This window comes from Hypoxylon trugodes (genome assembly GCF_022578975.1).
Source record: "Hypoxylon trugodes strain CBS 135444 unplaced genomic scaffold F4822scaffold_12, whole genome shotgun sequence".
Classification (NCBI taxonomy): Eukaryota; Fungi; Ascomycota; class Sordariomycetes; order Xylariales; family Hypoxylaceae; genus Hypoxylon; species Hypoxylon trugodes.
The window spans coordinates 12447-39278 of NW_026250027.1; the positions used below are offsets into that span (position 1 = coordinate 12447).

At 46.8% G+C, this 26832-nt stretch overlaps 12 protein-coding genes across 12 annotated transcripts; 6 read left to right on the forward strand and 6 right to left on the reverse strand.

Annotated features, from left to right (window-relative positions):
- Nucleotides 1–2594: 2594 nt before the first annotated feature.
- Nucleotides 2595–3107, reverse strand: F4822DRAFT_434835 (uncharacterized protein; the record flags this gene model as incomplete). Its single annotated transcript, XM_051462074.1, has 1 exon — nt 2595–3107. One exon carries the CDS (start codon nt 3105–3107, stop codon nt 2595–2597), a length of 513 nt encoding a protein of 170 aa, XP_051308679.1.
- A 510-nt stretch (nt 3108–3617) lies between these two features.
- F4822DRAFT_434836 (uncharacterized protein) lies at nt 3618–4055 on the forward strand (the record flags this gene model as incomplete). Its single annotated transcript, XM_051462075.1, has 2 exons — nt 3618–3666; nt 3730–4055. 2 exons carry the CDS (start codon nt 3618–3620, stop codon nt 4053–4055), a joined length of 375 nt encoding a protein of 124 aa, XP_051308680.1.
- Nucleotides 4056–6527: 2472 nt separating this feature from the next.
- Nucleotides 6528–10072, forward strand: F4822DRAFT_434838 (cytochrome P450; the record flags this gene model as incomplete). Its single annotated transcript, XM_051462076.1, has 10 exons — nt 6528–6876; nt 6927–7367; nt 7417–7808; nt 7862–7892; nt 7942–8128; nt 8203–8405; nt 8470–8559; nt 8624–8857; nt 8908–9146; nt 9218–10072. 10 exons carry the CDS (start codon nt 6528–6530, stop codon nt 10070–10072), a joined length of 3021 nt encoding a protein of 1006 aa, XP_051308681.1.
- A 731-nt stretch (nt 10073–10803) lies between these two features.
- Nucleotides 10804–12359, forward strand: F4822DRAFT_440683 (uncharacterized protein; the record flags this gene model as incomplete). The annotated part of the gene is made up of 2 exons (XM_051462774.1): nt 10804–11245; nt 11300–12359. The coding sequence occupies 2 exons, from the start codon at nt 10804–10806 to the stop codon at nt 12286–12288; spliced, it is 1431 nt and encodes a 476-aa protein (XP_051308682.1). The 3' UTR covers nt 12289–12359.
- A 70-nt stretch (nt 12360–12429) lies between these two features.
- F4822DRAFT_434840 (uncharacterized protein) lies at nt 12430–13362 on the reverse strand (the record flags this gene model as incomplete). The annotated part of the gene is made up of 3 exons (XM_051462077.1): nt 12430–12882; nt 12991–13144; nt 13325–13362. 3 exons carry the CDS (start codon nt 13360–13362, stop codon nt 12430–12432), a joined length of 645 nt encoding a protein of 214 aa, XP_051308683.1.
- Nucleotides 13127–14935, forward strand: F4822DRAFT_86159 (NAD(P)-binding protein). Its single transcript, XM_051464092.1, has 5 exons — nt 13127–13554; nt 13662–14154; nt 14269–14319; nt 14375–14474; nt 14525–14935. The coding sequence occupies exons 1-5, from the start codon at nt 13518–13520 to the stop codon at nt 14594–14596; spliced, it is 753 nt and encodes a 250-aa protein (XP_051308684.1). The 5' UTR covers nt 13127–13517; the 3' UTR covers nt 14597–14935.
- On the reverse strand, nt 14716–18009 carry F4822DRAFT_86176 (HET-domain-containing protein). Its single transcript, XM_051464094.1, has one exon. The coding sequence runs from the start codon at nt 17599–17601 to the stop codon at nt 15274–15276; it is 2328 nt and encodes a 775-aa protein (XP_051308685.1). The 5' UTR covers nt 17602–18009; the 3' UTR covers nt 14716–15273.
- F4822DRAFT_86175 (Phophatidylserine decarboxylase-domain-containing protein) lies at nt 18010–20073 on the reverse strand. Its single transcript, XM_051464093.1, has one exon. It carries the CDS (start codon nt 19781–19783, stop codon nt 18419–18421), a length of 1365 nt encoding a protein of 454 aa, XP_051308686.1. The 5' UTR covers nt 19784–20073; the 3' UTR covers nt 18010–18418.
- A 650-nt stretch (nt 20074–20723) lies between these two features.
- Nucleotides 20724–21122, forward strand: F4822DRAFT_434844 (uncharacterized protein; the record flags this gene model as incomplete). The annotated part of the gene is made up of 1 exon (XM_051462078.1): nt 20724–21122. One exon carries the CDS (start codon nt 20724–20726, stop codon nt 21120–21122), a length of 399 nt encoding a protein of 132 aa, XP_051308687.1.
- Nucleotides 21123–21182: 60 nt separating this feature from the next.
- F4822DRAFT_434845 (uncharacterized protein) lies at nt 21183–22157 on the forward strand (the record flags this gene model as incomplete). Its single annotated transcript, XM_051462079.1, has 2 exons — nt 21183–21408; nt 21478–22157. The coding sequence occupies 2 exons, from the start codon at nt 21183–21185 to the stop codon at nt 22155–22157; spliced, it is 906 nt and encodes a 301-aa protein (XP_051308688.1).
- A 404-nt stretch (nt 22158–22561) lies between these two features.
- On the reverse strand, nt 22562–24329 carry F4822DRAFT_86326 (uncharacterized protein). The gene is made up of 3 exons (XM_051464096.1): nt 24144–24329; nt 23864–24072; nt 22562–23803 (listed from the first exon to the last, which is right to left on the reverse strand). The coding sequence occupies exons 2-3, from the start codon at nt 24020–24022 to the stop codon at nt 22631–22633; spliced, it is 1332 nt and encodes a 443-aa protein (XP_051308689.1). The 5' UTR covers nt 24023–24072; nt 24144–24329; the 3' UTR covers nt 22562–22630.
- A 296-nt stretch (nt 24330–24625) lies between these two features.
- F4822DRAFT_86299 (uncharacterized protein) lies at nt 24626–26795 on the reverse strand. The gene is made up of 3 exons (XM_051464095.1): nt 26384–26795; nt 25357–26199; nt 24626–25281 (listed from the first exon to the last, which is right to left on the reverse strand). The coding sequence occupies exons 1-3, from the start codon at nt 26384–26386 to the stop codon at nt 25159–25161; spliced, it is 969 nt and encodes a 322-aa protein (XP_051308690.1). The 5' UTR covers nt 26387–26795; the 3' UTR covers nt 24626–25158.
- Nucleotides 26796–26832: the final 37 nt, after the last annotated feature.

Here is a 26832-nt window from a genome sequence, read left to right on the forward strand (position 1 = left end):
CGAGAATCAGAAACCGAGAAGCAGAGAAAGAAACTGACGGTGATGGTTGACGAGTTCCGTTTCGGCCTAAGCTTAGTCAGCTAATGTAATGTAAGACGTGGTTCACGCGGAACCGACGCCTCTACGGTATCGGGTGGGGGTGGAGTCGTTTATTAGACGGAGAGCGGTGTTGAGGTTAGACAGGGACGACATAATATACGCATATTGGTTACGTGAGTTTGGTTTGCCTTGTATAATCTAAAAGCGATCTGAGAAAGTCGCCTAGGGACGCATTTCCGCATTTCATCATGAGTCCTTATACCAGCGCCGTCTTGCGAAGCGTGGCAAGTAAAAAGCTTCTTATTCCGGTCAGTGTGTTCCATAGTTCAATTATCTCAGGTAGCCTCAGATTAGAATGCTCAATGTTAAGTAATACCGCATTCTAGCTATTACCTGGCATTACGCATTCTAGTCTGAGGCCACCTGAGATAACCCTTGGGAAGAAAATCTGGCGACATAATAACCACTACTACCACCCAGGACCAGGTGAAGATAACCCGCTAACCGGCCAAAACATTTTACGCAAGATGACAGACCCATTTTTCAATAGGGGTGCGCTGTAATTTAAGGAGCTTAGCAATAGGTTATAGCGTTCCCTTAGACCTGATATTTTAGAAATATATATTTAAAATAATTTCATAATTAATTATATGTATGTAACGAACCTCCCTATTGTCCTGGTTAACTACCTAATAGGGATGATACGTACTGGGGTTTTCTTGATTTGAAGGTAACAGTAACTCAAGTAGGTCAAGAGATTCACAAGTGTTCGTTAGAGAGGTTTGCTGGTACTCTCTCTTCAAGATCTGATTTCTAAGAATCTCTCAAAGACTTAGATTGATAGCTAAAGAACGAGTGACTAGATACAGAGGAAATACCATCCTTCTTATACTATTCCACCATACTATCCTTATGAGATAGTATGTCACCAAGGGTGGGTTTTTACAGCTCCCGTACCTTGGTCCGATTGACAGGTCCTGCCTGTATTACTACCTTGTCTCCTCGATGCTCTGTGGTGTTCTGTGTTGCTCTACGTTGCTCTGTGATGTCCGCAGAGCAACCGTCGTATCGGATATAGACTTAATCCGATTTCCGGTTCCAGGAGGTTTTCAGTGGGATTGTAACAATGTATTATTTTAAAATTTTAATATATATAAAATATATTAATCGAAAACGTTTAATTTAAAAAATTAATTAATATTGTTACAAACCAAGGATGAAAAAGCCCCACTTCCAAAGGAACAGAAAAAGTATCTACCTAAGAAAGAAGAATCACGTGACTGAATCATGGATCGTGTAAGTCTGAAGTCACGATCCACGATCCAGGCAAGAAGTAAATCAAACAAAACATCAAAAAGGAGGAAAGATATTTTCTATATAATACCATACATTTCCCATGTATCTAGTCGTTCATTTTTTTTTTGAGTTCCTTAGCTTTCAATCTAAGTATTCAGACAGCACTTGAATATAGAGTACTTGGAAATCTCTTTTACGAACAGAATCGTTAACCCTAGTCTATTGTTACCCTTCAAACCAAGATACCCAGGGTACGTATCCGACCTATGAAGTTAGACTAACAGAAGTAGTAGGCGGGTTCGTAACAACTAGATTAACAACTTGCTCGCCGTCATTCTAAAGAAGCTATTCACAGTATCGTCAGCCAATTCTTGCCCATCTATCCAACTCAACAGCCTCACTGCCTTCTAACTCGATCCCTGATATCCGGTTAAGTATATAAAGTGGTAATTTGGGCTGATACACGCTGGCTAAGCTCTAAAAACGAAGACTCTGTAATTCCCCGATCATATGGCGTTGTAGGCGAGCTCTCGATGCAGATACCATCGTATTGTTAAACTGCCGTTCTGTTTCCGCCGTGAATGAGGGTGTCGTGAGGAAATCAACCGCCATATATGAGAGCCTCGTGAAGCGTTTTACACCAATGTCTCGCCGCCAAGCCACTTGATCACTTGAATAAGCTGCCACGTTGACAGTGGCCTCGCCAAGGTAGATATCTAGCTCATCTTGAGGCTATTCTACAGGCGTATATGGTACCGGCCTCGAGCTTTTGCCCTTCCCCTTCCCCCTCTTAACTTCCTTTTAGGTATCTTGTGTATTTTTTAAATTTTGATTGATTCCACTTGATCTCTACGACTACTGTTACCTTAAAATCAAGACCCCCTTGTTGAAGCTATATTTAGAAGTACCTAAGTATAGGTTCGTCACACTTATACCCAACATGAATATAGAACTCGCTTGTGAAGGGGTAGTATCGTAAAATATACCGTATTTTATAGAGATACGGGTGTGTGAGAGGGTGGAGGGTGCCTAGCATATCTCTTCATAAACCCAACTGTAACGAACTGAACGTATCTGACCTATGAAGTTAGACTAACAGAAGTAATAGGCGGGTTCGTAACACTTCCATTTTCGTGGCCTGTTGCTGTGTAAGTCTTCCGAATTCATAGCCCGTTGTTGTGGGAATCTTCCGTTTTCACAACCCCATATTGTGGGAGTCTTCTGTTTTATGAATACATTAATATTCTAAATATGATATATTAATCCGATAGGTCCGTCATCGCCTCGTCCCCATTCTCTGCTGTGATATCACTTTCGAAAGCCTTAAAATCCGAATCAAGGTGAGAATTCTCCAACCCTTCATCCCTATTTAGCATAGCTATAGTCTTTGCCAGATAATCCATGGTAGATAAAGGCAACGGTTCTCTCTTATGATTGTATATGGAAACTTTATAATTATTTGGGCCGAGACAAAGTGTAATGAGCCGGGATTCCCCGCGAATGTCAAACGAGATCGAAGGCCAGAGGCTCTGGTCCCACGGATTCATGTACACGGTTACCCGCCATCTCTCGCCGGGCTTTATTTCGACTGATCTTTTCCAGGGGGAAGGGTCTTGTAATTCGGACATCACGGGGTACCAGACCTCGATCGGCTGCTCCGTCGTCTCGGCCGTATACGCGAGGGACGGCGAGCCGGGAAGTTCGAGAAATACCGAGAGCCCTTTGAAAGGCTTCCTAAATAGGTTTAGCACTTGGAGTCGGATAAGCGCCATCGCAATAATCGTTACGAAAGTTCGAACCTATTTAGCAATATCAAAATGAAAGAGAGTAAAAAGCAAATATAAAACGACTAAGCTCTCATGCAAAACCGCAGTAGACACGCCGACATTCAAGTTTCAGGCCTCTCGTCTTTTCGACTACAAAACGTGTCCCTGATTTGATTTTAAACAGAGAAATTAGTTCCCTTGGGCGTGTTGTACGGCATGCCGAATCTCACATAAGGACGTTTTTAAGGCCCGAGAATGAAATATTAGTAAGTAAAGCCCGAAACAGGCCATACCTACTTATGGCGAGAGGCTATCCAGGAATCTCGTGTGTACCTATAGGGCCATTTTTACGCCTCCCCTGGGGAGCAAGATATAGGCCTGGGCTGTTCGGCCACATGTCATCGCTTTAGGCATCTTGAGCCGGAATCTTATATAAGAAGCTATGATACATATCTTATGTTGTAGTAAGTGGCATAGGAATACCATATTCTGCTATACATCGAACATATAATTGTTATGAGCATCCGAGCATACAATTCTGACATCGAGGCGAGCGAGGTGAACGGTAAGTAGCGTTAATCGTCGTTCCATATATTCTAATATTAGGGCTAATAGTCTCCTGTTCCAGAGATAGAGTCGGACGATGTGTCGGACGAAGTTTCTGATAGCACCGGCAGTCTTGTAAACTTTGTTGTGCCAGATTCCGACGTGGACGAATCAGCCAGATCTTCGGCAGACCAGGATCCTTACGGATTGACTGGCAACTTAGCTCCATTAGTTACCGCGATGCTAGGGCTCCAAAGATGTATGGGCGTACTGCGTGACTCGGTGGAATTGCTATGTAAAGATATCAATCGGCTGTCTGATCGATTGAGGACGAGTCCGGTCGGGCTCGATACTGGCTTCAGCCAAGATGAAGCAATGGAATCCAAAGACAAACGCGTCGTTGATTGACAACGAACCTTCGAGATTTCTCTCAAGAATCTTCTCGTGCCTCGTATCGGACGACTTTTAAACGGCGATAATGACGGTTGTGTTATCGCTTCATGATTATGCCGTAGACAAGAGTGAAAAATAAATTATTTTCCCATCGAGCTGATCATACCGTGATCGCACATCTTATAGGCCGGGTTTGAAAAAAAGGATTGACACTTATAGGTGTGGTTTTGTCTTGAACCTATTTTCAGTCCTCATTCTATTCTTACTTTAATGTGCTTAGTTCCGCGTCCGATACTTAGTAGATCAATACGATCCTTCGTCACGCTATGTATCCATTGCTAAGCCTCTGAACACGGCATCAACAGTCTGCTCTTCTCGCACGTGCTCTCTTAATCCTCTCTTACACATCCCATTGCCATATCTTTTGTATTATCACTATACCGAGGGACCAGCTCACAGATCGGATGCACTCATTATCCTTGCACCAGGGCTTTGAGCAGCATGGGCTTCGGCATAACGGGCATTGCGAGTTTGCTAGATCTTGCCCCTGACGCCACCTGCAAAGGCATCCCTCGCAATACACGTGTCCTGGATAGAGGAATGAGCGAGCTAGCATTCCAATATGAGCGGGCGACCTACCACAGCACTGTAGTCTAGCAGGGCTTACGAGCTGGGAGAAGCAGATTTTGCAGTCTTCCTCCATCCCGATTAGCGGCTTCAAAAGCTGGTAGTCCCAGCTACCAGCATGAGGCGCGTATGCGCATACGGCGGTCTTTTGCACAGGCACGCAGCTCGAGCAGACAATCTACTAACTGGTCAGCAGGTTCGGTAGCTACGTATCACTAGAACATACGCAGCCACAGGTCTCGAAGAAGTATCCGTTATCTTCATCGGAAATGACTTGTTTGCACTGACGGCAGTTTCGACAATCTCCCGTCAGATCGATTACGCGTTGGTAACGTCGTGTCCGGGATCGAACGATGATCACATCCATTCCGAACCGTCAATGTGAGTGGTATATAGAGAGGACCGACTTCGAGCGAGATCTGCCATGTACATGGATTCAACTCTTGACTTCTCTCGGCGGACATACGTAACATGCGGAAACCCCGAACAAACGATACCGGCAAGGACGGAGGGTAGGACTCTACGAAGGGAGACGACACTTGCCGGCTGGGTGAAAGCTGTTGCCCGAAGGAAGGAGGAAACTAACAGTCTAAGCCCAAGAAGACTAAGACGCTATTTCACGACTCGTTGATTTGGAGTAGCAATTTTAGAAATCCCAAAATTCAATCACGTGGTGAGGTTCCATTCTCCGTTTCCTTATACAACCCTTATGAGGCCGCATGTCACCAAAGGTGGATTTTTATAGCTCCCTTTCTTTGGTTTGTAACAAATTGGTGGAAAAATGAGGGGGTGGAGGTTGCACGGGCGACGGGGGTTGTACGTTAGCGTTAGGGATGTCTTCAAGAAGGCGGCTTGATGGGTCAACCGCTTCAAAACTATCGGCGATACGGCGGTTCAGTATGATCCCGCCCATGCTGCCCTTCCTTGGGCCGGCGTGCGGTTTGTCCTCCAGGTACCTTATGCCAAACTGCTCTTTGGTGTTTCGTATGTCTGTTAGTGGTTAGATTTGTGTTGATTACTTCGAAACCTACGAATACAAACTAAGGATAGGACTCTAAGCTTCTCTGATGAATAGAATTGTTAACCTTAGATTAACTATTGTTACCCTTTGAACTAAGAAACCCTTGACGTATCCGACCTATAAATTCAGTCAAACAAAAGGAGTAGGTAGGTTTGTAATAAGTATGATTAATTAAAATGTGTTCGTCAGAGGTTTAGAGTCTTTTCCCTACTCGTAGTGAATAGACTTAGATTGATAACTAAAGAACTGAAGTAAGTGACTAGATACATGTGGAACGTAGTTTATATAAGAAAATGTTCCTCCTTTCTTTTGATTGTTATGTCTTTCTGGATCTGTTTGATCAACCAGATCAAACAGATCCGTTAGATCATATAGATCGTATAAGTTCGCTTATGCCGTGGTTTACCCGTGATTGGTCTTATGATATTCTCCACTTCTGGGTCTTTTGGGGTAGTCGCTAGGCTGGTTTGTGACATTTTGCAATTAGATACATCCTACCCCTAAATACATACAACGGGCAGGTATATGATGTACGTACTAGGTACAAGCGCAGGTGTGTATACATAAGGTACCTGTGTATGTACATGCTTGACGTTGGTAGGTACGTGTAATTTAGGCACCTTCAAGCACATCAGGTACCTAGGTACCTCACGTATGAAATGCGATAGGGGGACGGACCGGACCCACTTCTCCTTTTCCTACACTCAATGTCCATCAACCTACCACCCGATCCTCGCCAGCAATTTTTTCCATCGCCTAACTCGTCGTAACTCGCCAAAGCCACTTTTCTGCCTAGAGAAGAAGTCCAAGGCAAGAACAGAACAGCCTTTCACAAGAAAATGCCACCTCTTCCAGGCCCACGACCACTACCAATTATAGGAAACCTCTTAGACCTTGATCTAGAGAATACGATACAGAGCTGGGTAGACCTCGCTAAAACTTATGGCCCAATCTATAAACTACGACTAGGCGGTGCCGATAGAATATTTGTTACCGGCTATGAACTAGTCAATGAGATTTGTTCTCGAAATGACTTCGTGAAAGTCCCTGTCGGTCTTGTACGATCACAGAAGGATCTAACGCCGGAAGGGCTTTTCACAGCCGACTATGGTCAAGAAAGCTGGGCAATTGCCCATAGAACATTAGTGCCATCATTCGGCCCTTTACCTATTCAAAACATGTTCTCCGGTCAGCCTCTCCTTCCCCCATAGACACATAGCAAAAGTCTCATTTGACAGAAATGCACGACATGATCTCCCAATTGGTCTTGAAGTGGGCTCGCTTTGGTGAAGAGAATCCAATCGACGTCACGGCTGACTTCACGCGACTTACACTTGACACCATTGGTCTCTGCGCCATGGGGATGCGGTTTAATTCCTTTTACACAAATGAACTACATCCTTTTGTTACAGCAATGATAGCTACCTTATCCGAGTCTCAATTGCGATCGGTCCGGCCTCGTTGGCTATCTTGGCTCCTATGGGGAGCAAGCTATAAATTTGATGAAAATTCTCGTTTGCTCCACGAGATTGCTGGACAAGTCATTGCCAATAGGCGAGCCAATCCTTCCAACAGAAAAGACCTTCTTAACGCCATGCTCAATGAACCAGATCCTATTACAGGAGAGAATCTCTCGGACCAAATTGTAATTGACAACATGATCACATTCTTGATTGCTGGTAGGATATCGCAACATATTTCCAAATCACTCCTTACTAATGGCTACAGGACACGAGACAACTTCTGGTCTACTCTCTTTCCTCTTCGCATTTCTGATGTCGAATCCAGAAAAGTATAGGAAACTTCGAGAAGAGATCGACAACGTATTAAGAGGCGGGTCTCTTACGCCGGACCATTTGAGCAAGTTACCATATACAAAAGCTTGCTTGAAAGAATCTTTACGGCTTTACCCTGTTGCTGCTGGTTTTTCCCTTTCTCCTATTGGTGACAAGCCAGCAACTCTGGGCAATGAGTGGGTGATCAAACCAAGCGACTGTTGCGTGATCCTTCTTCCCAAATTACACCGAGACCGTGGCATTTTCGGCTCTGACGCCGACGAGTTCAAACCGGAAAGGATGCTAGAAGAAAACTTTAAGAAGTTACCACCAAATTGCTATAAGGTACGACTAACCCCTATCTTTTACCCATATTTAGATGACCTAACCGCCAAAAGCCGTTCGGTCATGGATCCAGGGCGTGTATTGGTAAGACGGGTGCTTCCCTTTCCGATCGGTCACTTCTAACTTGAAACAGGGAGTGATTTTGCCATGCAAGAGGCTATTATGGCTACAGCAATCCTGGTGCAAAAGTTCGACTTCAGGATGGTGGATCCTGAGTGGAAGATGGCCATAAAGCAGACAGGGACGCTCAAGCCTCGTGGTCTCTTCATGTATGCTAAACTCCGACCGAGTGTCAATATCTTAACTTTGCAACGGGATTTGTACGATGGATCTGATATCGAATTCGAAATTCACCCTCATGATTCTTCGGCCGATATGAACGAGAGCAGACAAGACATAAAATTCCAACCTATGTCGATTTTTTTGGATCCAACACGGGAACTTGCAAGGGTCTGGCAGAGAGACTAGCAGTATTGGCTAAGCGGCGAGGATTCATCTGCGCCATACGTCCACTAGACGAGACGGTACAAAATGGTCTCCTAGATACTCGTCCTATTGTCTTTGTTTCATCTACCCATTACGACGGACAACCGCCTGGTCAGTGGATAAGACGAGATCATCCAATTTCGCGATGCATCGGATGCTAATAAGATGAAACTAGATAACGCAACTAAGTTCCTCGCCTGGTTAAGTAGCCAAGATGGCAGTAGCCTGACAAAGGTGAAATACGCCGTGTTCGGTTGTGGCAATCGTAAGCTGCCTCTTAATATTATCATAAAGATATCTGGCGAAAATTTCTAATTGCTTCGATTTAGGGGAATGGCAGGATACGTACCAGGCAATTCCAGCCTTCATTGACAACACCCTAGAAAAGCGTGGAGCTTATCGTATTTCCCAAAGGGGCATAGCGGACGCCGGTGAAGGTAATATCCTGGGCGACTTCGAAACATGGCTCGCGTCTGTGTTCTGGCCTGCAATTGATAGTTTATATGGTAACAAGGCAAGCGACGACAGTATCCTGAGCTGTATCGATTCTGAAATGGCTTCAAGTACAGCAAAAACTCCACAGCAAGCTCAACCACACTCATAAGTCAGACAGAAGCCAGAGTACTGCAAATCAAATCTTTGACAACCGATGAAGATCGTCCCAAATTTCACATGGAGATTGATCTCCCAGGAGGTACTTCGTACGAAGTGGGAGATTATCTCGAAATCTGCCCACAAAACCCCAAACAGCACGAGGAAAAGCTCCGACAAATCCTCAAAGCAAACAGCATTGACCCATCAATAGAGGCGACTTGCTCTCAGTATGAGCTCAACCGGCCTGCAAGTTCCAAGGTAAGCCTATCCAGGAAGAGACTACAATCTGCATCAAGAGAAGAATATATTAACGTAACTTAACCATCTAGCAAGTCGAAGCACTCATCCGGGCCTGTCGAAACGAGCAAGACATTTCTTCGCTCAAGGCCATTCAAGAAAGCCTTTCCAAAACGCCGCCTCCTTCCCATCGTCCATCAATTATACAGCTCCTCACTGCACATCCCAGCATATCATTTTCTATAACGCAGCTCACCGCCATCCTACCACCCATACAACCTCGCCTCTACTCCATTTCCTCATCCCCTCTCACGTCGCCCTCAAAATGTACGCTCACTTGGTCGCTCATAACACAAAATAGTGGCGACCCGGGCCTCGCATCGTACTACCTTGCAGCTCTCCAGCCCGGCGCCTCCCTTTCCTGCAGCGTGCGTCCTGGAAATCCGCGCTTCCGCCCACCTCAAGATCCATCGACACCCGTCGTTATGATATGCGCTGGTGCTGGAATCGCGCCATTTATGGGGTTTGTTGCGCATCGCGTCGCACAGATACAGAATAATTCTTCTGTTACACGCGCACCCACAGTCCTATTCGTTGGTTGCCGCACCCCCCAACATGCGCCGTACAAGACCGAGCTATCGCGCTACGGCCAAGGCGTCGTTGATGTGCGATACGCATACTCGCGCACCGGGCACAACGATGGACAGTTTTCCGGGTACATCCAAGATCGTGTGTGGGCAGATCGTGAAGAGTTGGCCGCGTTGTGGGATGCTGGCGCGCGTGTTTACGTGTGCGGCAGTCGAGCCTTTAGCCAGGGGGTTAAGGAGGTGGCGCGGCGGATATATAAGAAGGTGGCTGTGCGTCGGTGTGGCGCAAAGACGGAAACTGAGGTCGACGAGTGGTGGGTTGACATCTTAAAGGAGAGGTACGCGGTGGATGTATTCTAAATTGTTTAATTGGAAAAGAGGACCTTAAGTCTCTAGAAGGATGACGTTGGATTCACCTAGGGCCAGAATGTAATTTCTGTTCGTTACAGATTCGCGAGATACGTAATCAGGGGTAGTGGATACCTGCTTTTTTTAGGTATTTAAGGTAGGTACCTATTTTTAAGTACATTTGCCTGATTACTCTTATCTTTTTTTGACGTCTGATAGCCCTTGATATGGAAATACGATGCTCGTTAACAAAGACCAGGATTAGCCCTGGCGTTTTGGCCGTAGTCATCGAAGCCTCATGGCGCACGAAAACTGTACAATCAATTAGCAATTGACTGTTTCCTATTGTTGGCAAGTTTGGTGATTACAACATGTAGAGAGAAAGCGTGATACTGGCATATTTGCCCCGATGAAGTGTCAATGTTTCTGAAAATACAACCTAATCGCAAAAATCCTAACTGCACGATCCTCATCGCCGCAGGTTAAGTCAATGCACATGTGCACGGCAATACCGTTTTACGAAATTAGTGAGAAAACTACATAATAACCTGTTCAAGTCCACTGAATATCCATTGGCTTATTTACGTCGATGTAAGTAAGGACCACCACATACCCACCTTAAAACGATCCTTTACATGATGAATCTCAGGTTTTAAAACTCAGTGTAATCCTCCGTTTACTGGCGACGAAAAATTCCACAATCACTTCACCATTTTTCTATTTTGGTTAAGGTTTTTGACAAAATGAGCACTACAGAAGCTATTGCGGCCTTGCAGGAGGCGTTCTCCCGGATTCTTTTACCAGGTACCGAGCTCTACAACGAACGAAATAAATCGTACCTAGCTACCCAGGAAAGTGAATTAGAACCTTTATGCATTTTTCAGCCTGTTAATGCCGAAGATGTATGCCTCTTTCTCCGAATAATCAAGCCATTCGCTTTGGGGGGCGAAATTGCATTCGCTATCCGGGGTGCCGGAAACATGCCCTTGCCTGGATGCGCTAATATCCATGGCGGTATTACGCTAGACTTGGGGCTTTTAAATTCTGTTGAGCTGAAGGATAATGTTGTTTCTATCGGGGCTGGTGCTCTTTGGGGTACTGTAGATATGACGTTAGAGAAGGCGGGCCTGGCTGTTGCAGGTGGTCGAAGTGGAACAAGTGGAATTGGTGGATTGGCATTAGCAGGTACGTATTTCTTACAAGAACCTTTAACACCTCTCTAATATCTATCTCGCATAGGCGGCCTTTCTGTATTTTCCTCCCGGGAGGGTTTCATATGCGACAACATTCTTAACTTCGAAGTTGTTCTCGCTTCTGGGAGTGTGGTAAATGCCAACGCTCACGAGAATAAGGACCTATGGATTGCCCTGAAGGGCGGTTCAAACAACTTCGGTGTCGTTACTCGATTTGATATGCCTACCTTCAAACAGGGTCGTTTTTGGGGCGGCAACGTCCTTTATTTCCCCGGGAATTTTCCTGGTCAGATCGAAGCCCTTGTCGCAGAAGTCCAGAAGCCAGATGCAGACCCCAATACTCACCTCATGATCAGTATTGGATATTCATCCTCTATGGGTGGTAATATGTGTATGAACACAGTTTACTATACACAGGACGTTGAGAACCCAGCCGTTCTAGAGCCATTCACGGGTATCCAACCGCAGGTGAAACAGCCAGGCATACCTAAGCCATTAAGTCTTACCATGATGGCTTCGAGTCAGGCAGCTGGTGTCTCAAATCAAACTCGGTGTGTTTATATGAACATGACGGTCAGGGCTGATAAAACTACACTACAAGCAGCTTGCGACATCTACACAGCGGCCATAGTTCCTCTTCAATCATGTGAAGGGTTAACTAGTTCGCTGACCTTCCAGCCTTACCCGGTCTCTCTATTACAGCAGTCGGTTGCGAAAGGTGGGAATTCTCTAGGTCTAGACTCCTCGGGCGGGCCGGTGATATCAGTCCTCTTATTGAATTATTGGAAGAATAAGAGCGACGATGGGCGAATTCGCTCGGTGATGAAAGGGGTTTTGGAATCAATCCGCGCAATGGCCAAAGAGAATAAAACGGCATTAGAATTCGTTTATCTGAATTATGCCGCAGACTTTCAGGATCCGAGTGCTTCCTATGGTCCTAGGAACAAACAAATGCTACAGGAAGTAAGCAAGAAATACGACCCCGACGGACTTTTCCAGAGAGGTGTTCCTGGTGGGTTTAAACTGTTTAGATGATGCACTACCTGAACTTCATTTTGGGATACACATGAGGAAACCGAGTTGTTAGGGGTAGCTCTCAGAAAATAACCATGACCCGAACCAAGTTACACGACGTCCTATCATGAAATTGTACATTGAGCCTACTTCCCTTCATATTTACTTAAATTCCCATTTTGTCTCACACCACTCCCATAACTTCTTGCCGTAGCCGAGCCAACCCCGCTCTTCCGGCTCGGCGGCCTCTAGAACATCCTGGCGTACGATATTGCTATCGGGGATCAATCTACCCCATGGGAAGATATATCTGCCGTGTGTGTCTCTTGTGACATCAGGAGATAATCCAGCAAAGAGCTCCGTATATGCACCAAAAACCGGGTTCTGTAGCCATAATATCCTCATCACGAGCATGGCAAAATGTGACGTCCCTTCGAATGACCCAGCGTCTAGGTTTCCAGTGTTCATAACGATGCTGAGAATGCCATCCTGGGCATACCTCCGGCCAAACTCCAGTCCAAGCACCCATGCACCGGCCTTTGAAGCTGCGTAATTGGTCGTCTGATCCCGCGTGCCCGTTTCTAATAGGGCAAAGTTAACGCCGTTCCGTGGTGCCTATGTATCTACAAGGATGCTCGTCAGCTAGACGACGCGCGAAGGAAGCTCAGAGGACGCGGCCCGGAGCTAGGGCAGCAGCAACTCCGCGAGAAGTAGTGCGCCTACGCAGTGCACTCCCGTAAAGAGCTCTAAATCCTGCGCCGTGCGCACCTCGTATGCGACGCTGTTAGGCCCGATACCGGCGTTGTTCCAGAGGACGTCAAGCTTGTTCTCTTCCCGCGCGAAATAACGCGCTACATGTCGGACAAAGCTCAGATCACTTAAATTTAAATGTAAAAATTTAAGCTAACCCATTAAGGATATATAAAAGCTTGATCGATTAAATGAAGGCCTCGGCTCGTTCCTAAATAGTATGGTTGCGCAAGTCGGTTTTTCTAGCATGAAAGTGTATGGAGAGGGCCTGTTGGACTTCGCCAGCGCCTAATTCGTACCAACTCACCTTGCCAACACAACCGAATTCTCTCCCCTCACATCCATGAATTGAATTTGACTTCGAACAAAGGTATATATAGAGCGCACTCATTACCGTTGAGTACCTAATTCGACAGCGACCGCCCATAATTGAGTAACTTGCTCGATTGACTACGCCGGACGCCGTCGTATTCGCACTTCTAAATCTCAATTTGCCCATCATGACCACAGTGGTTTTCATAAGCGGCGTGAGTCGTGGTATGTGCACCATTTCACCGTTCTAGACGTGTGCAGTATGATCAAGGTCTACCCAAGTATTCATCATCATCGTTACCTACTGCTAATACCCAGTATTATCCTCATAGGTATAGGTAATGGCTTTGCCAAGGCGTATCTTTCAAGGGCGCAGCATATTGTTATCGGCAGTATTCGCGAAAGTGCCGCCTCGGCTTCGGGTGTCGAAGAATTGAAAGCCTTCCCCGCAGCTGATGGATCCAAGTTGCTGTTGGTCACAATTGAAAATACCTCACCAACCGATGCGCAAAGAGCTTTGGAAGTGGTGAGGGCTGAAGGGATTGAACACTTGGACATTGTTATCGCCAATGCAGGCGGGAGCCCACTTCCGACCACGCCACTTGAAAGAGTAACAGCTGAAGAGATGACGACGACGTATCAAGTCAACGCTATAGGCCCTCTCATGCTATTTCAGGCATGTCGCCCCCTGCTGCAGAAGGCCTCAACACCCAAATGGGTGTCTATCTCAACGGGTGGAGGTTCAATCGCCCTCATGGGAAAAATTAGGTCTTGGGATGGTACTTCTTATGCTGCAGCCAAAGCTTCTCTGAATTGGCTTACCCGGTAAGTACCTACCTAACCTATTTCATCCTTTGCCCGTGTTGCTGTACGACTTCGAATGGAATCTGGCGTCAAGAATACAGAGTATTTCATCATGCTAATTGGCGCGGTTGATAGTGCAATCCATTTCACGAATGAATGGCTTATCGCGGTCGCACTCACTCCGGGGTAAGAAGTAGCCACACGTACAAGCCGTCGCAATTCCTAACTGAAAGTTATCAAGATTGGTCCAAACCGAACCGGGAAATTGGATCGCTAGGGAGTGGGGATTAGAGAAAGCTACGTATACCGTCGAAGAAAGCGTCAAGGGTATGATGAAATTAGTGAGTTATATGGTCTTTATATCTCCCACCTTGCTTACCACCGAGGGCAGATTGATGGAGCGACCCGAGATGAGACGTCTGGCGAGTTCTTCAACTTGAAGAATGATAAACTACCTTGGTAATTATCGCGACGCGGATTTATGATCTAACTAGATTAAAGATCTTTTGGGTTGGTAGGTATTCGGGTCGGAGTAAATAAAGTAAAGGGACCGGGCTAAGACAGATGCTGATGACTAAAATTCTCTCATTACCCACAACCAACTCCGAACTCCGCCCCCGCATTTAATGGAACATGATATTTTACTGTCATTTTCGGTTTAGCTATTTCTTGCAACAATATCACGTATAGAACTTTTCCTCTTCATATTTCTCGTCAATTGATAGCTACATTCTGTAGCTCGGATTCAAACCACATTAATTACCTAGACACATCTGGAGATAGTGGACCGAATTATCATAGCTCCAGTTTGCACCCACGGCGAATACATCCCCTCCTTAAACATTGACTTCCATCTCCTTATCCAAACTAGGAGGAAACTCCGGGCACGTTTCCGGCGGAGGGGCAGATGACGTTATAACACCATTCTCTATGGTAGCACTACTGTTTCGCACAGCATCTATCTGATTGTCTGCACATGTCGAAGCCATACCCCTAAGGTAACACGTAACTGAAGAAATGGGGGAGCTGTGGGGGTAACAGTTGAATTCAAGCACCCGTCGGTTGAGTAGTCCCCTGTAAATCCAGAATAAGGTATTTTGGACACTGAAGCCACGAGCCTATTAAACTAGGTAGCTTATCCTAGCAAATACGTATGTCCTCTATCGTACAAGCCCCCTTCTCTAGCCGCTGCTGCACTTCTCCTCCCGTCACCCATTGCATAAAGGCCTCACCAACAACTGAATACTGCCCAGTAAGCTCTGGCCTCAGTATCAGTGGCGCGTCACACCCGACCAAAACGGCTACCACATCCCCAGGCTGCGTCGCCGCAGGTACAAGACCCATGTAGCCGCTGCGGGTGGTAACTAGGCGCCGCCACGCAAGCATCCGCATAGCTGTGTTCAGCGCTTCCCGATGTTTCGGTGTGATACGTGCGATCCTAGGAGCTGTACTTGCACTCTCACGGACACGGTTCATGTATTGGCTTTGTTTCTTGTCGCGAATTAAGCCGTCGATGGTCCATGCATCCCAAAGCCGCAAGCTCAGGTTTCGATAGTAGAAGTCCTTGACTCCGAACACATTGGCATCGACACCCATGATTCCAGTTTCCCAGAGCCGTGGGAGGAGAAGCAGTTCCGGGTCTGGGCCTGATGGATCATTGTTAGTGAGAAGTCGTGCAAAGGCTAAGCGAGTCGAGTCGCGCGAGCCGTAAGGGCTAGATGGCGGGTCATGTGCGGAAAATGGGTAAGATTTTGAAGATTCTGTCGCATGGAAGGCGCTTAGGCTTGTAATGTCTTCGAATATAAGCCCCTTTGTCGTGAGAAATCGGTCATCAGCTATTCGAGGGGGCGACGGCGACGGGAGCGACGAAAAATTAGGCAGAGAGCTGGAACGGTGGTTGAACGGTTGTGCAGGGTTGCGTGGGCATGACCAGCAGATTACCCAAGAGGGCAGGCCATGCTCGCAGCCTGCGTGAATGGTCCGGTGTCCATGGACCAATCGAGGCACGCGCGGCCGCGAGAAGTGCGTTGATTTTATGTATTTAGTACCTATTGGTGGAATTGGACTGTTCACCAGCCGTAAACCATTCAGATTTCCGCTCGAAATGAGGTGTGCCGAGAAAAGGATGAAGGTTTGGGATGCCGTGAGATTATAGTCGGGGTGGATCTTGACAAGTCTTGCGAGATGAGGAAGTCCAAGGATCCCGTAGACGCGGTCCCTTTCGTCGGTAGCCTTCGCTTCTCGACTGAGTAGCAGGGCGTCGTATACGCCCTTATTTGTTGTCGATAGATTTGTATCCAAGGCTTGTAATGCTGCCATTGCGACCGGCCTTTCCCATAACTTCTCAGAGATCTCATAGGGATCTTCTTTAAAACTCCATTTCCGTGTAAGGATGTCTGCCCCTCGGGCAGACATAATGATGTATTGGCCTAGAGCATCACCATCCGCTTCCATGATCCGCAGCGAACGAAAAATGTCTCTAATCAGGATAGAACTACTACCACATAGCACAGGCGAGTTCCTAGACCCTAGAACGACTTCTTGGATAATCCAGAGTCTGCGCCAGTATGGTCTAGAAAGGAGATGATGGATGGCATTGAGCGCACCTTTCCGTATTTGCAGGGCTGTATGTTCATGCTTCCATTGCATAAACGGCAACCGAACAACGTAAAATTCGACTCGTTTGTACAGTTTAGATAGTACATCTCCCCGTTCCGATTCAACACTCATATATCGAAGCGCCAGCATCGCCAGGTCGCTGCGATTGGCTTCGGGTCCAAGCCATATGACGACGTGCCATGCAGTATGGTAAATTTCCTTCATTCGCCCCACCTGAGCGGAACGCTCATCGAGATCTTCTTGGTTAATGCATAACGCATCGACCCAAACGTAAAACCCCTGCTGGATACGCATATGATTTCGCAGTTCTCGTAAGGCCGACTCAAGGCTAGCCGTTACCGAGACGGGGACACCATCAACATAGATTTCCTTTCTGATAGATTGATCTCCCCAGACGTAAGATAAAGCGACAAAATCACCCCACGTATATCGCCAAGGCAGGTCGGCCTCTGGATCTTCGCTTGAGTCCCATGCTGGTGCAATATGCTTAGACTTGGTCTTTGGTTTGCTTTTTAGAAAGTTGGGTCTCTCAAAGTACCGCGTTTCAGGATGGCGAGCAAACGGGATGACGCGTTCCGCTAAGCCAGTTTCAAATAGCGCGTTGTAGCTCACTGGCTGTGATGCTCTGGATTCACCGTCGGCATCAACCACCGTCACGGGCCAGACACCATTGGATCCTTTTACCGCAGTCTTGGAGCCGTCAATTCGATGAGAATCATGGAGTGAGACATGCACGATTTGGCAGTGTACAGGCCCGTCTGCATGAGTTGGATCATCTACTTGTGTAAGCAGCTTAATAACTCGAATATCCTCATTAAGAAGGGGGTTGTAGCGTAATTTTTGCCCCATTTTTCCCGTCTCGAGACTCGCGAGAATCGTAAGGGTAGATAGTAAATTCGACGAGTTTTCATGATTGAGACTATCCGCGGATATAAAGCATTAAGTAATGGGAAGCAATGGAGATGCTACGCTGCGTTTGGAATACTATCTATATTTAGTACCTATTTCCAGATTTCTTAACCCCTTAATCGTTTTAATCCCTACTGTATCCTTACTAGATTAGATCCTACTTGTCGCTATACCTTAATAGACTTACATAACCGATTTTCAATTAGTACCACCAGCATAAAACGAATAAGTATGAATAAGCACGGCTAGTTCGCTTTATACTCTGTTTCACTACCTAATACCCTTGCTCAGAGCGGCCCGGGCCACGATGCCAAGTTCCAAAAGCGGAAATGGAGGCCCATATTTAAGGGAGAGCTGAAAAACGACCCACCACACCGTTGATCTTTACCCCGTGGTAAATTGTCTTAGACGTCTCGTCCCTAGTATATCGGACGGCGGCGGTCGGGGAAGGAAGGGTTCCGACCGTACACAACATATTGGGCCGTCGAAATGGCTACGTTCCCTTCGGTGAGACATGCAGCAACTTTACCTATCAAAGCTATATGATCTTGCGGGGCAATCACAGATAATCAAGCCACAAAACGCCACTGACACAATAGTTTGTATTTCGGCACGGGAAGGATCGGATCGTTATTCGTTAAAGAAAAGAGTGTAGATCTTGTGATACTAATAGAATCAACGATCGTGAGAGTGTGACGTGAGCCCGGGCCCTTTCCTATTCAAGGCGGTTGTCCATTGCTTCCCACTCTTTGGCCTTTCAACCTTCATTCTTCTCCACGTAAACCAGCCTGCTTCGAATTGGGAGATTCTTCTTAGCTGCGCCCGGGAAAGCTTCTGTCACCCATCGTAGCTGCAAGTCTTTCGGGAACAGAAGGCAGTGGGTTGAGCCGCCGTGGTGGAACATTCCAAGTTCCTCGCCCTTTTCCACCGCAATGGGCTTTGACCTTGGGAACTTAAACTTATTCGCTATTTCGCAAGTTGAGACATCAGCCATGCCAACATAGATGGCACATATCAGGCCAATACTACCACCTCCATCCTTTGGGTCGTCCGCTTCAATGAGGAACATTGCTCGGGTGGCAACATGAGTAATGTAACCCTGTGCTTGATCGGGTGCGGCAGGATCTGGGCCAACTGGGTTTGTGAAGCCGGTGATGGTAGGCTCTGAGAAGTATGTTCCTTCGATAACCTCTGCGTGTACTACCCTCCCTTTCACCGGTGAGTTCCAACGATGGTAGGACGTAGCGCTCAAGAAGGCCTGGTAAACCGTCCCGTCGACGAAATCTGCTGCATTCTCGTGGTGGCCCATCATCTCGGCCACTGAGTACGGCTGTCCCTTCAACCAAAATGTATCGTATTCCTTGACGTTCATCTGGAGTGAGAATGGTTTAGACTCGCACGAATTCACGACCCAGCGCAAGTCGTCCTTTCTACCAACTGGTCGAAGAACATTGATGTCTTTGAACTCTCTGACGAAAAAGTCGTCCCAACTTTTGAAGCCCCAATGGTCCTCGTCGCTAAGGTCACATTTGAAGATATCGTGAAACGGACTACCGTGTGCGCCAGCGTCATCTACGACGCATACAGTAGCTTCATCGCTAAGCCACCCTTTTTCGTTCTTGGTAACGACATATAGCGACTTGCTTGTCTTAAGAACATTGTCTCTCCAGTAGTTTAGAACGTTCCTAAGTTGAACATTGACTTCCTTGTCGAGGAAGAATGCGTACCCACTCGGGGTCGCCATAGGCCAATCTAGGATGGCATTGAACGGGAATCCGATCAATCCGCTATTATATTCGGTCTTGCTCCACTCCGGGGCCTTCTCGTTTACAATAATATCAAACAAACAAAGCATATGATGATAGTCCCGAACCTGCCTGCACCCATTAGGGTCCGTTCTGTATGGGTCCTTATCGGGGACCTCATCAAACATAGCTGAAGCTAGCATACGGAGCCTAGGGGTGCTTTCAATCAGGGTACGAAGATCCTTGACAACTGGACTGAATTCCTTATGCCCAGCCCTGCGGTCTACCTCCTTGACTAGGCGTCGAACCCAATGAAGTAAAACGTCAGAGTCTGGGGGCAGCCAGCCACCAACTCGATGAGTAAGAGGGACTGACATGGTTGGTAGAAAGTATTATTATGAATGACTTGCACTGCGATGAGGCGCGAGATAAGTTGACGATGTGAATTGCATTAACGGTAGGGAATGGATCAATAGTATGAAATGCACCCGTAGTGGAGAATGCACCGGTGACAACGTATTTATACAGCGACTTCAGCGACTTCAGCGACTTCACATCGTCGACATATTTCGCCTCTTCCATCATGGTAGCGTCTCTCCCGTATTCTTCCCAAGACCGTACTGCCGAGCTGGTGAGAGCTGAAATGCAACATAACATCACGCAAAGCAGAAACTGTACATCATGCAAGACGTAACATCCGTGGATATCGAATGATTGACGATGAATATATTACCTTCCACCCACGAAAGCGGTTTACAAGCTGTGGGCAGCTACCAAGGTAGCTGTGCACCATCATCAATCTAGGAAGACCGTAACGTCACAACGAAAATGAATTACATCGAATTTCCCCCCTCTCTGCATGCGGCCGTTCGCTAATAGCTAGCTAGGTAAGGATCAATGCATCAATACAGGAGGTACACATCCGAAACAATAACAACTCACATCACACCGCTCTATCTTAAATTCCATCCACATCAACCATTCCCCAGTTCATTGGCAGGCGGTTATCGAAGGTAGTTATTGCCTTGGCCCTGGTTTGCCAGGTCTGTTTTGCCTGGGAAGCCGACATCAGGGCAGACAGCAATCGAGATGGTGTTGTTGACGTCGAAGGAGGCAGTGATCTTGATGACAAACTGGAGTGGTCGGATAAAGCGGGAGCCGTCTTGGAAAATATCGGCGACACGGACCGTCGCTGCTCTAAAGACCCACTGTCTGATGAAGCACTTGCAGCCTGCAATGACGCCTCTGATGACATACAGCGATCGTCGGAATATATGACAACGTTGAAGACTGTACCGGTATCCGACGTCACCGAAGATGCCTGGGGAAATATTCGCATTGAGCAAGAAATTGCCCGAAAAGATGTTTGCATTTTTCGACAGACCACAGACGGATGGACCATCACAACAAATGATTACAAGTTCCCCGCCCCTCTATTATGGGGGGGTCGAACTTGGAATAGATGCCCGAGATACAAGAAGACCCGGCGGGTGGGACGGTCGAGTTGAGGTCAACTTCGATATACAGAATGGGCTAAATTCGTCTCATGATACCGTCCATCTCCGCGTCGCACCAGTTCTGATATTCCACCACCTTATGCCCGTATCTGAAGTGCTGACCACCAACGGCAACGAGTCAATAACCCCGCATCAGCTGAAATTTGTGTCCGACCTAAAGGCTATACTCAATCAACCAGATATCAGCAAGCCCTTATAGCTATTCAATCATTCGGATGGCATCTGGACTCAAGATATTGTCGAGCCCGGATATACTAGTATGCCTGGTCCTTCTGGTCCCATTACACTTCAGGTTTTCATTCGCTCTTCACAAGGATCACGTATCGCAGGGAGGCAGGTTTTCGAATATTTAAGAGACACCGGTCGAGGAGCTGTTTACAGTACAGGTGGAACTAGGGATGAAATCGACTTTATGGGCAACCTCGAGACGATTCCCCCATACGAGCACAAAGAAAAATCGTTTCCAGCTGGGCGGGTGATTGAAGGTTCCCATGCTAAGTCCTATCCATCATCGCCGCATGTGTACGACTACGTGAAGGCTCAAGAGTTTTAAGATCCCCTCATATTAGATACGGATTGGCTCGCTGTGGGTCATGTGGATGAGATGGTTCAATTTCTCCCAGCTGATAACACATTGCATGGATGGGTTCTTTTTGTAGCCGATCCGATCAGAGGACTTCAGATTCTTCAAAATGCTCAAAAAGCTGGCCATGGAAGTCTCCAGGCATTCTCCCAGCCTGACGAATCGTTTCCTAGTATTCCGAGAGGGGTTCCGAATAGTACCATTGACGAAATCCTGACTGATAAATTGATTGCCGACAACGAACGGTTCGCTGAGCATATCAAAGGCGTCAGAGATACACTACAAGAAAAAACCGGCATCCCGGATACTAACGCTCACTGGGTCCCGATGATACTCGAGACGGGCGTCCGTTGGGGACCAGACGATGGAGTCGCCCCAGATCTAAATTATAGTGTTACCCACGGTGCTGCATTATACCCCGGCGTTTTGAACGGTGTAGTATTAAGTAACTCGATATATCTATTTCCCAAACCGTGGCGCCCTGTTATCGACGGCAAGGACATCATAGTAGAAGCAACTAATAAGGTGTATGAGGAAGTAGGGTTTGGTGTCGTGTATATTAATGCTGGTATTCCCAGCACGAAGGCGGTGGTGAAGTTCATTGCGGGACGAACACGATCCGCGTTCCAAAACACTCATGGTGGGAAATGAGCCACAAGTCGTCGATCGATATGGAAAGACCAACATTTTCCAAAAGCTCTTGTCAAGATTAGAACTAAAGTAGGAGGACTTCGATGCCTGTATGTTATGATCATAGCTGACGGATCCAAGGCGCGTGCTTGAATTTGGGTGTTGTATTCTTACTTGATTCCCCTAGATGAAAAGTTTTGACATACCAGCTACTTCGGTGTTAAGGGACGGGGATAGCCATCGGCTCGGGGGTAGGTATCAAATAAACGGAACATGGAACATCCTAGGATTTCATTGGATTAATTGACAAATCGGTAACAGCTAATTACTTAAATTGGTGACAATACGGTAGGTATATGAGGGGTAACTGCTCCGTTTACTCTGCGAATAGACCAAGGAATTTACGGTCATTAATTCAAATACAGTACAGTACTATAATTGATATGATTGAAATATTTCGTTGGTCACATAAATTCTAAAGATACAAATTTCCCCTAGTTTCGTCTAGATCTTCTACCTCGTCTGCCATTTGCCTGGAGTAACTTGCGACATGATGCGCATGCAAATATCTTGCATTCCGGACACTGAAGAGCGAATTGAGTTGTCTTTATCGAACAGTGAGAACAGATATGAGAACCATTGACCTTTTTCCACCACTCCATATGACCACAAGATTTCGCTTCAGATCTCTCTTTCTGAGCGCGTTGATGCTCTTCGGTACGCCGGATTTCCTCGGTACGTCGACGCTCTTCAGCCTTCTGAGCTGTCGCACGTCGAATACGTTCGAGTACCCGTTCAAATTCCCGAGCTGACTCTTCTTCCTGGTCCCGTCGGCGCATTTCCTCCCTTTCGAACGCCTTCCTAGCCGCCTCGGCTTCTTCTTTCTCCCGGCGTGTCCTTTCCCGTCTTGCATTCTCTTCTTGCTGTTGCCTTTGGGCTTGCTTCTTTCGTATCTCATCATGTTCCTTCTGCCATTGGGCTTGTCTTCGTCGTGCTTCCTCTTCTTCTCGTTTCCTCTGCGCTTCTCTTCGACGTGCTTCTTCCTGCTTTTGTGCTTCGCGTCGCAGTGCTTCTTCCTGTTCTCGTTGTCTTTGAGCTTCTTTCCGACATGCTTCTTCCTGTTCCCCTTTCCATTTGTTTATCTCTTGTGTTAAACCATTGATCTCGATTTGAGTAGTATATATGACAAACTCGAGTCGCGCGACACCTTCTTGGTGCTGCTTTAATTCCTTCTCTTTGACGCGTTTCGTTACAATTCTGTTGAGACGACGGCGGTCTCGTTCGTTGGATCTTTCCTCATACTGCATTTGCGACCCTCCAATGACGGACGAAAACAATCGCCACCAACTGGACTTCTCGGCGGCGTGTTCAGCAGCGTCTCTTTTCTCATCGTCATCCAACCTCCAAATCTCCCCTTCGACCCGAGCAAGGTTACGCCTTACCTCCGAAACCTCTTCTTCTTTTTGTATCTTTTCACGCCTTAAACGGTCGCGTCTTAACTCTTTTTCATGGATCTTCTGTCTAAATGAATCACTATTTGCTGTGCTGGCGTAAGTATAAGAATAGGCCGGAGTTGTCGGTCCATTGTTGGTAAATGTGGTCGGAAATCGAAGATCGTATGCCCTCCGTCGGATAGGATCGCATAACGTGGAATATGCCGCCTCGAGCTACCCCCACAATTAGTTAGGTATTCACACAATTGCACAGTGAAGCAGTCATTCATTTACCAGCTGAAACTCGGCCGTCGCAGTTGGTTTTCCGGGGTTTTTGTCAGGATGCCTGATCCTCGCTAGTTTCCTGTAGGCGGCCTTTAAGGCATCGGCATTTGCCGTTTTGGTGACTCCGAGGACCGCGTAATAATCATCCGTTACAATCGAGGGGGCCATTATAAGGGTTTATCTCATCGTGATGATGTCTATAATGATATACGACCGCGCTGATAAATAAATGTTTATTTTCGAGATGCTTCGAATTCAATAGTAGGATGAGAAAGAAAGCAGAGCTCACTTGTCTAACCCATCATTTTACCATGGTCTTCTATCTGTCGGCTGCCTGCAGAATTTGAGATGTGATCGTGTGAGCTCATTGGTGAAAAACAACAACAACTCGTGTTACGATTATGTATTTAAGTATAATAACAAATCTTCGAATCAAATCGCTTGAAATGCTTCTGACCAGTAAACCCGCGCTTTTAACCTCAAAGCCCTTGTAATCAAATCCACATGTGCGCGTCCCCTTTGGCGCCAAAGGCCTTCAGGTAATTCCTCAGGTAAATCGTACAGGAGTAGCTATACGAAAAGGGTGTAGAAAACTTGTCTCGGAAGTCACCAGAATCGATTTTGAAGAAGCGGACAATATATAGGTATCCAATGGCCTGGTAGATTTATGATTAATATAAAATATTTCAATCTGATTATAGTCAAGGCCAAATGATAGTTAAATACCCAAAGCCACGCTTCGTTGCGCCCATAAATTCATTGATAAATCCCTTAGTCGATCGCACAATCGATCATAATCACGCCATACTAACTCCTATAATCCGCCAAATGCTGACGCAGCATGATAACGAAAATGGGGTATTGTCCGGAATCCGATGCAGAGTCGTAAGGAAGTAGATAAATAGAAATGGTGAAAACCTAAGGCGAACCCGTTAAGTGTTGCATATAGATTATTAAGAGTAAATCCGTAATGGTCGGGATATTTATAAATGATGAGGTTATATATAATAACGGGGTCGCGTTCTCGCTCTCTTGGCGATGTGGTTTCTCAGGTAGAATAGATGAGCAGAATGCTTCATCGAATAATGGAAAGTATTGGTCGGATCGGTAGCATCGAACGCGGTTGACTGGGTGGGGAAATAAACCAAGGACTGCCGTCAATCAATGAGCCCGATTCTCTTAGTCATGGCTCGAGAATGGCTTGGAATTCCCGTGGAACGAATTCAAAACCAGGGCTCGAGGTGTGAAGGGGCTCGTTCGAGAATATGGGAGTCGGGTAGGAAATACAGTGGCGACGACCGTTGCTACCGGTTGAAAACCAGCGCATTAACTACATGTCCCTTCTTCCAACCTTGACCTTGCAAGGATGAGTTCTCCTTAAGAATCTTGCCCATGTAGGCCACACGCACACGTTTAGTCGATGATAACTATGTCGAGCAATTAGAATATGCTTCCCGGATAAACCAATTCGGGAGATGGAAGATATAATAAAAATAACTCACCCCCGACTCCTCGGCTACCTTTCTAGCGAAGCTTCGGACGCTTTCTTCGGGGTTAATGCTGATTATCACATCCGGGAGGTTCTCGCTAAGTCGAGCACGAACTTTCACCATATGTTTCATATCCACGACACCTTTACCCTTCTCTTCTCTTCGTCGTACCGCCTCGTCTTCATCTACCTCGTCCATGTCGTCACCCGTTAAATCATCCTCACCCTTTCGATCAATGTCATCTTTACTCTTTTTCGCGTTACCTTCTTCGGTCACGTTCACGGGGTCGCTCACAATCCATTCCGGAAGTGCGTAATAATTCCCAAGTGCATCATATACCCCATTCGATAAGTCACCAGTGGGTAAAGTGACTTCGGCAGCCTTCAGTATGCTCTGGGCTGTAGCCAACCCACCGGTCCCGTCTTCGTCTGTTGACTCTCCCGTAGCCGCATTGCCCACATCTGCCTCCCACATAACCTCCAACGCTGCCTTCAAAGCTTGCCATACTTCAGGCCGCCCAGTAACCCGCGTATCAAAGAAATCGGCTCGTTCTGTATCTAACTCGGAACGTGTCCATGTTCGATCGCGCGCAACCCATTCGTGGCGTCGCAAGGGTTTGTCTATATGTTGCGACAGGGAGGCTTGAAAACCATGGATTCGATGTGAATGATGCTGTGAATGGGGCGACTGGGGGGATTGGTGAGAACGAGAGACGGCTCGCGATGCTGGCGCACTATCATCGGTCGCAGACGGATGTAACGGCGGAGGTGAGTTAATTGCGCGCGCAGAGGGTGATGCGGCGCTACCCCCTGGGTAGGGTGCGTTAGGACCGGCGGGTCTCGAGAAACAGCAGCCCTAAGAATATAAGAGTCAGTTGAACTTCGAGACGAGGGAAATATGTCCCGTCCAGCAGTAATTTGCGAGAAGTCAGCGGCAGAACCTCGTGAGATTCTGGATGGTTAAGGGATGATCACCGAAATGTCGCAAACTATGGATTTGAGGTAGAGCTGACGGAAGAAATGTTGGCGATTTTACATACCATTGCTTTTGCGCTTTATTATTGAGCCACCTAGAATAAGTGATGGGGTATACCGTTTCAGCGCATTTTCGGATATTCGCCCTTATTGGCGCCTCTTCTTCCTACTCTTGAATTTACCAGTCCAATGATTGATTGGATTGTACTTTCAGCCTTGTTCGCCAGATATAACGGAAGTCAAGGCTAATATTTCCACGAAGGGTCGTTCACCACTAGAATGTTGGAAGTTGAAGATTGATGGTTTGATGGTTTGAGGCTTAGCACGAAAATAACGGGGTCGGTTAGATCGGGTGGATCTAGGTATTTTACATGGTTCGGACTTGCTTGCTTCAAATGTAGCTGGTCCGCCAACGAGTTAGCGGCATTGACAAGGGTGATAAGCCGGCCTAGAACTTATGAGCGCCAAGTCTGTCTCCGCTAACCTTATTATTCTTAGTGAGAGGTTAGCTTTA

Coding starts and splice junctions, on each gene's coding strand:
- F4822DRAFT_86159 (XM_051464092.1), top strand. CDS start 13,518: ATGACCACAGTGGTTTTCATAAGCGGCGTGAGTCGTG. Junction 13,555..13,661: donor CATAAGCGGCGTGAGTCGTG/GTATGTGCACCA, acceptor TTATCCTCATAG/GTATAGGTAATGGCTTTGCC. Junction 14,320..14,374: donor GCGGTCGCACTCACTCCGGG/GTAAGAAGTAGC, acceptor AAAGTTATCAAG/ATTGGTCCAAACCGAACCGG.
- F4822DRAFT_86176 (XM_051464094.1), bottom strand. CDS start 17,601: ATGGGGCAAAAATTACGCTACAACCCCCTTCTTAATGAGGATATTCGA.
- F4822DRAFT_86175 (XM_051464093.1), bottom strand. CDS start 19,783: ATGTCAGTCCCTCTTACTCATCGAGTTGGTGGCTGGCTGCCCCCAGAC.
- F4822DRAFT_86326 (XM_051464096.1), bottom strand. CDS start 24,022: ATGGCCCCCTCGATTGTAACGGATGATTATTACGCGGTCCTCGGAGTC. Junction 23,804..23,863: donor CGACGGCCGAGTTTCAGCTG/GTAAATGAATGA, acceptor TTGTGGGGGTAG/CTCGAGGCGGCATATTCCAC.
- F4822DRAFT_86299 (XM_051464095.1), bottom strand. Junction 25,282..25,356: donor AGGTAGCCGAGGAGTCGGGG/GTGAGTTATTTT, acceptor TGCTCGACATAG/TTATCATCGACTAAACGTGT.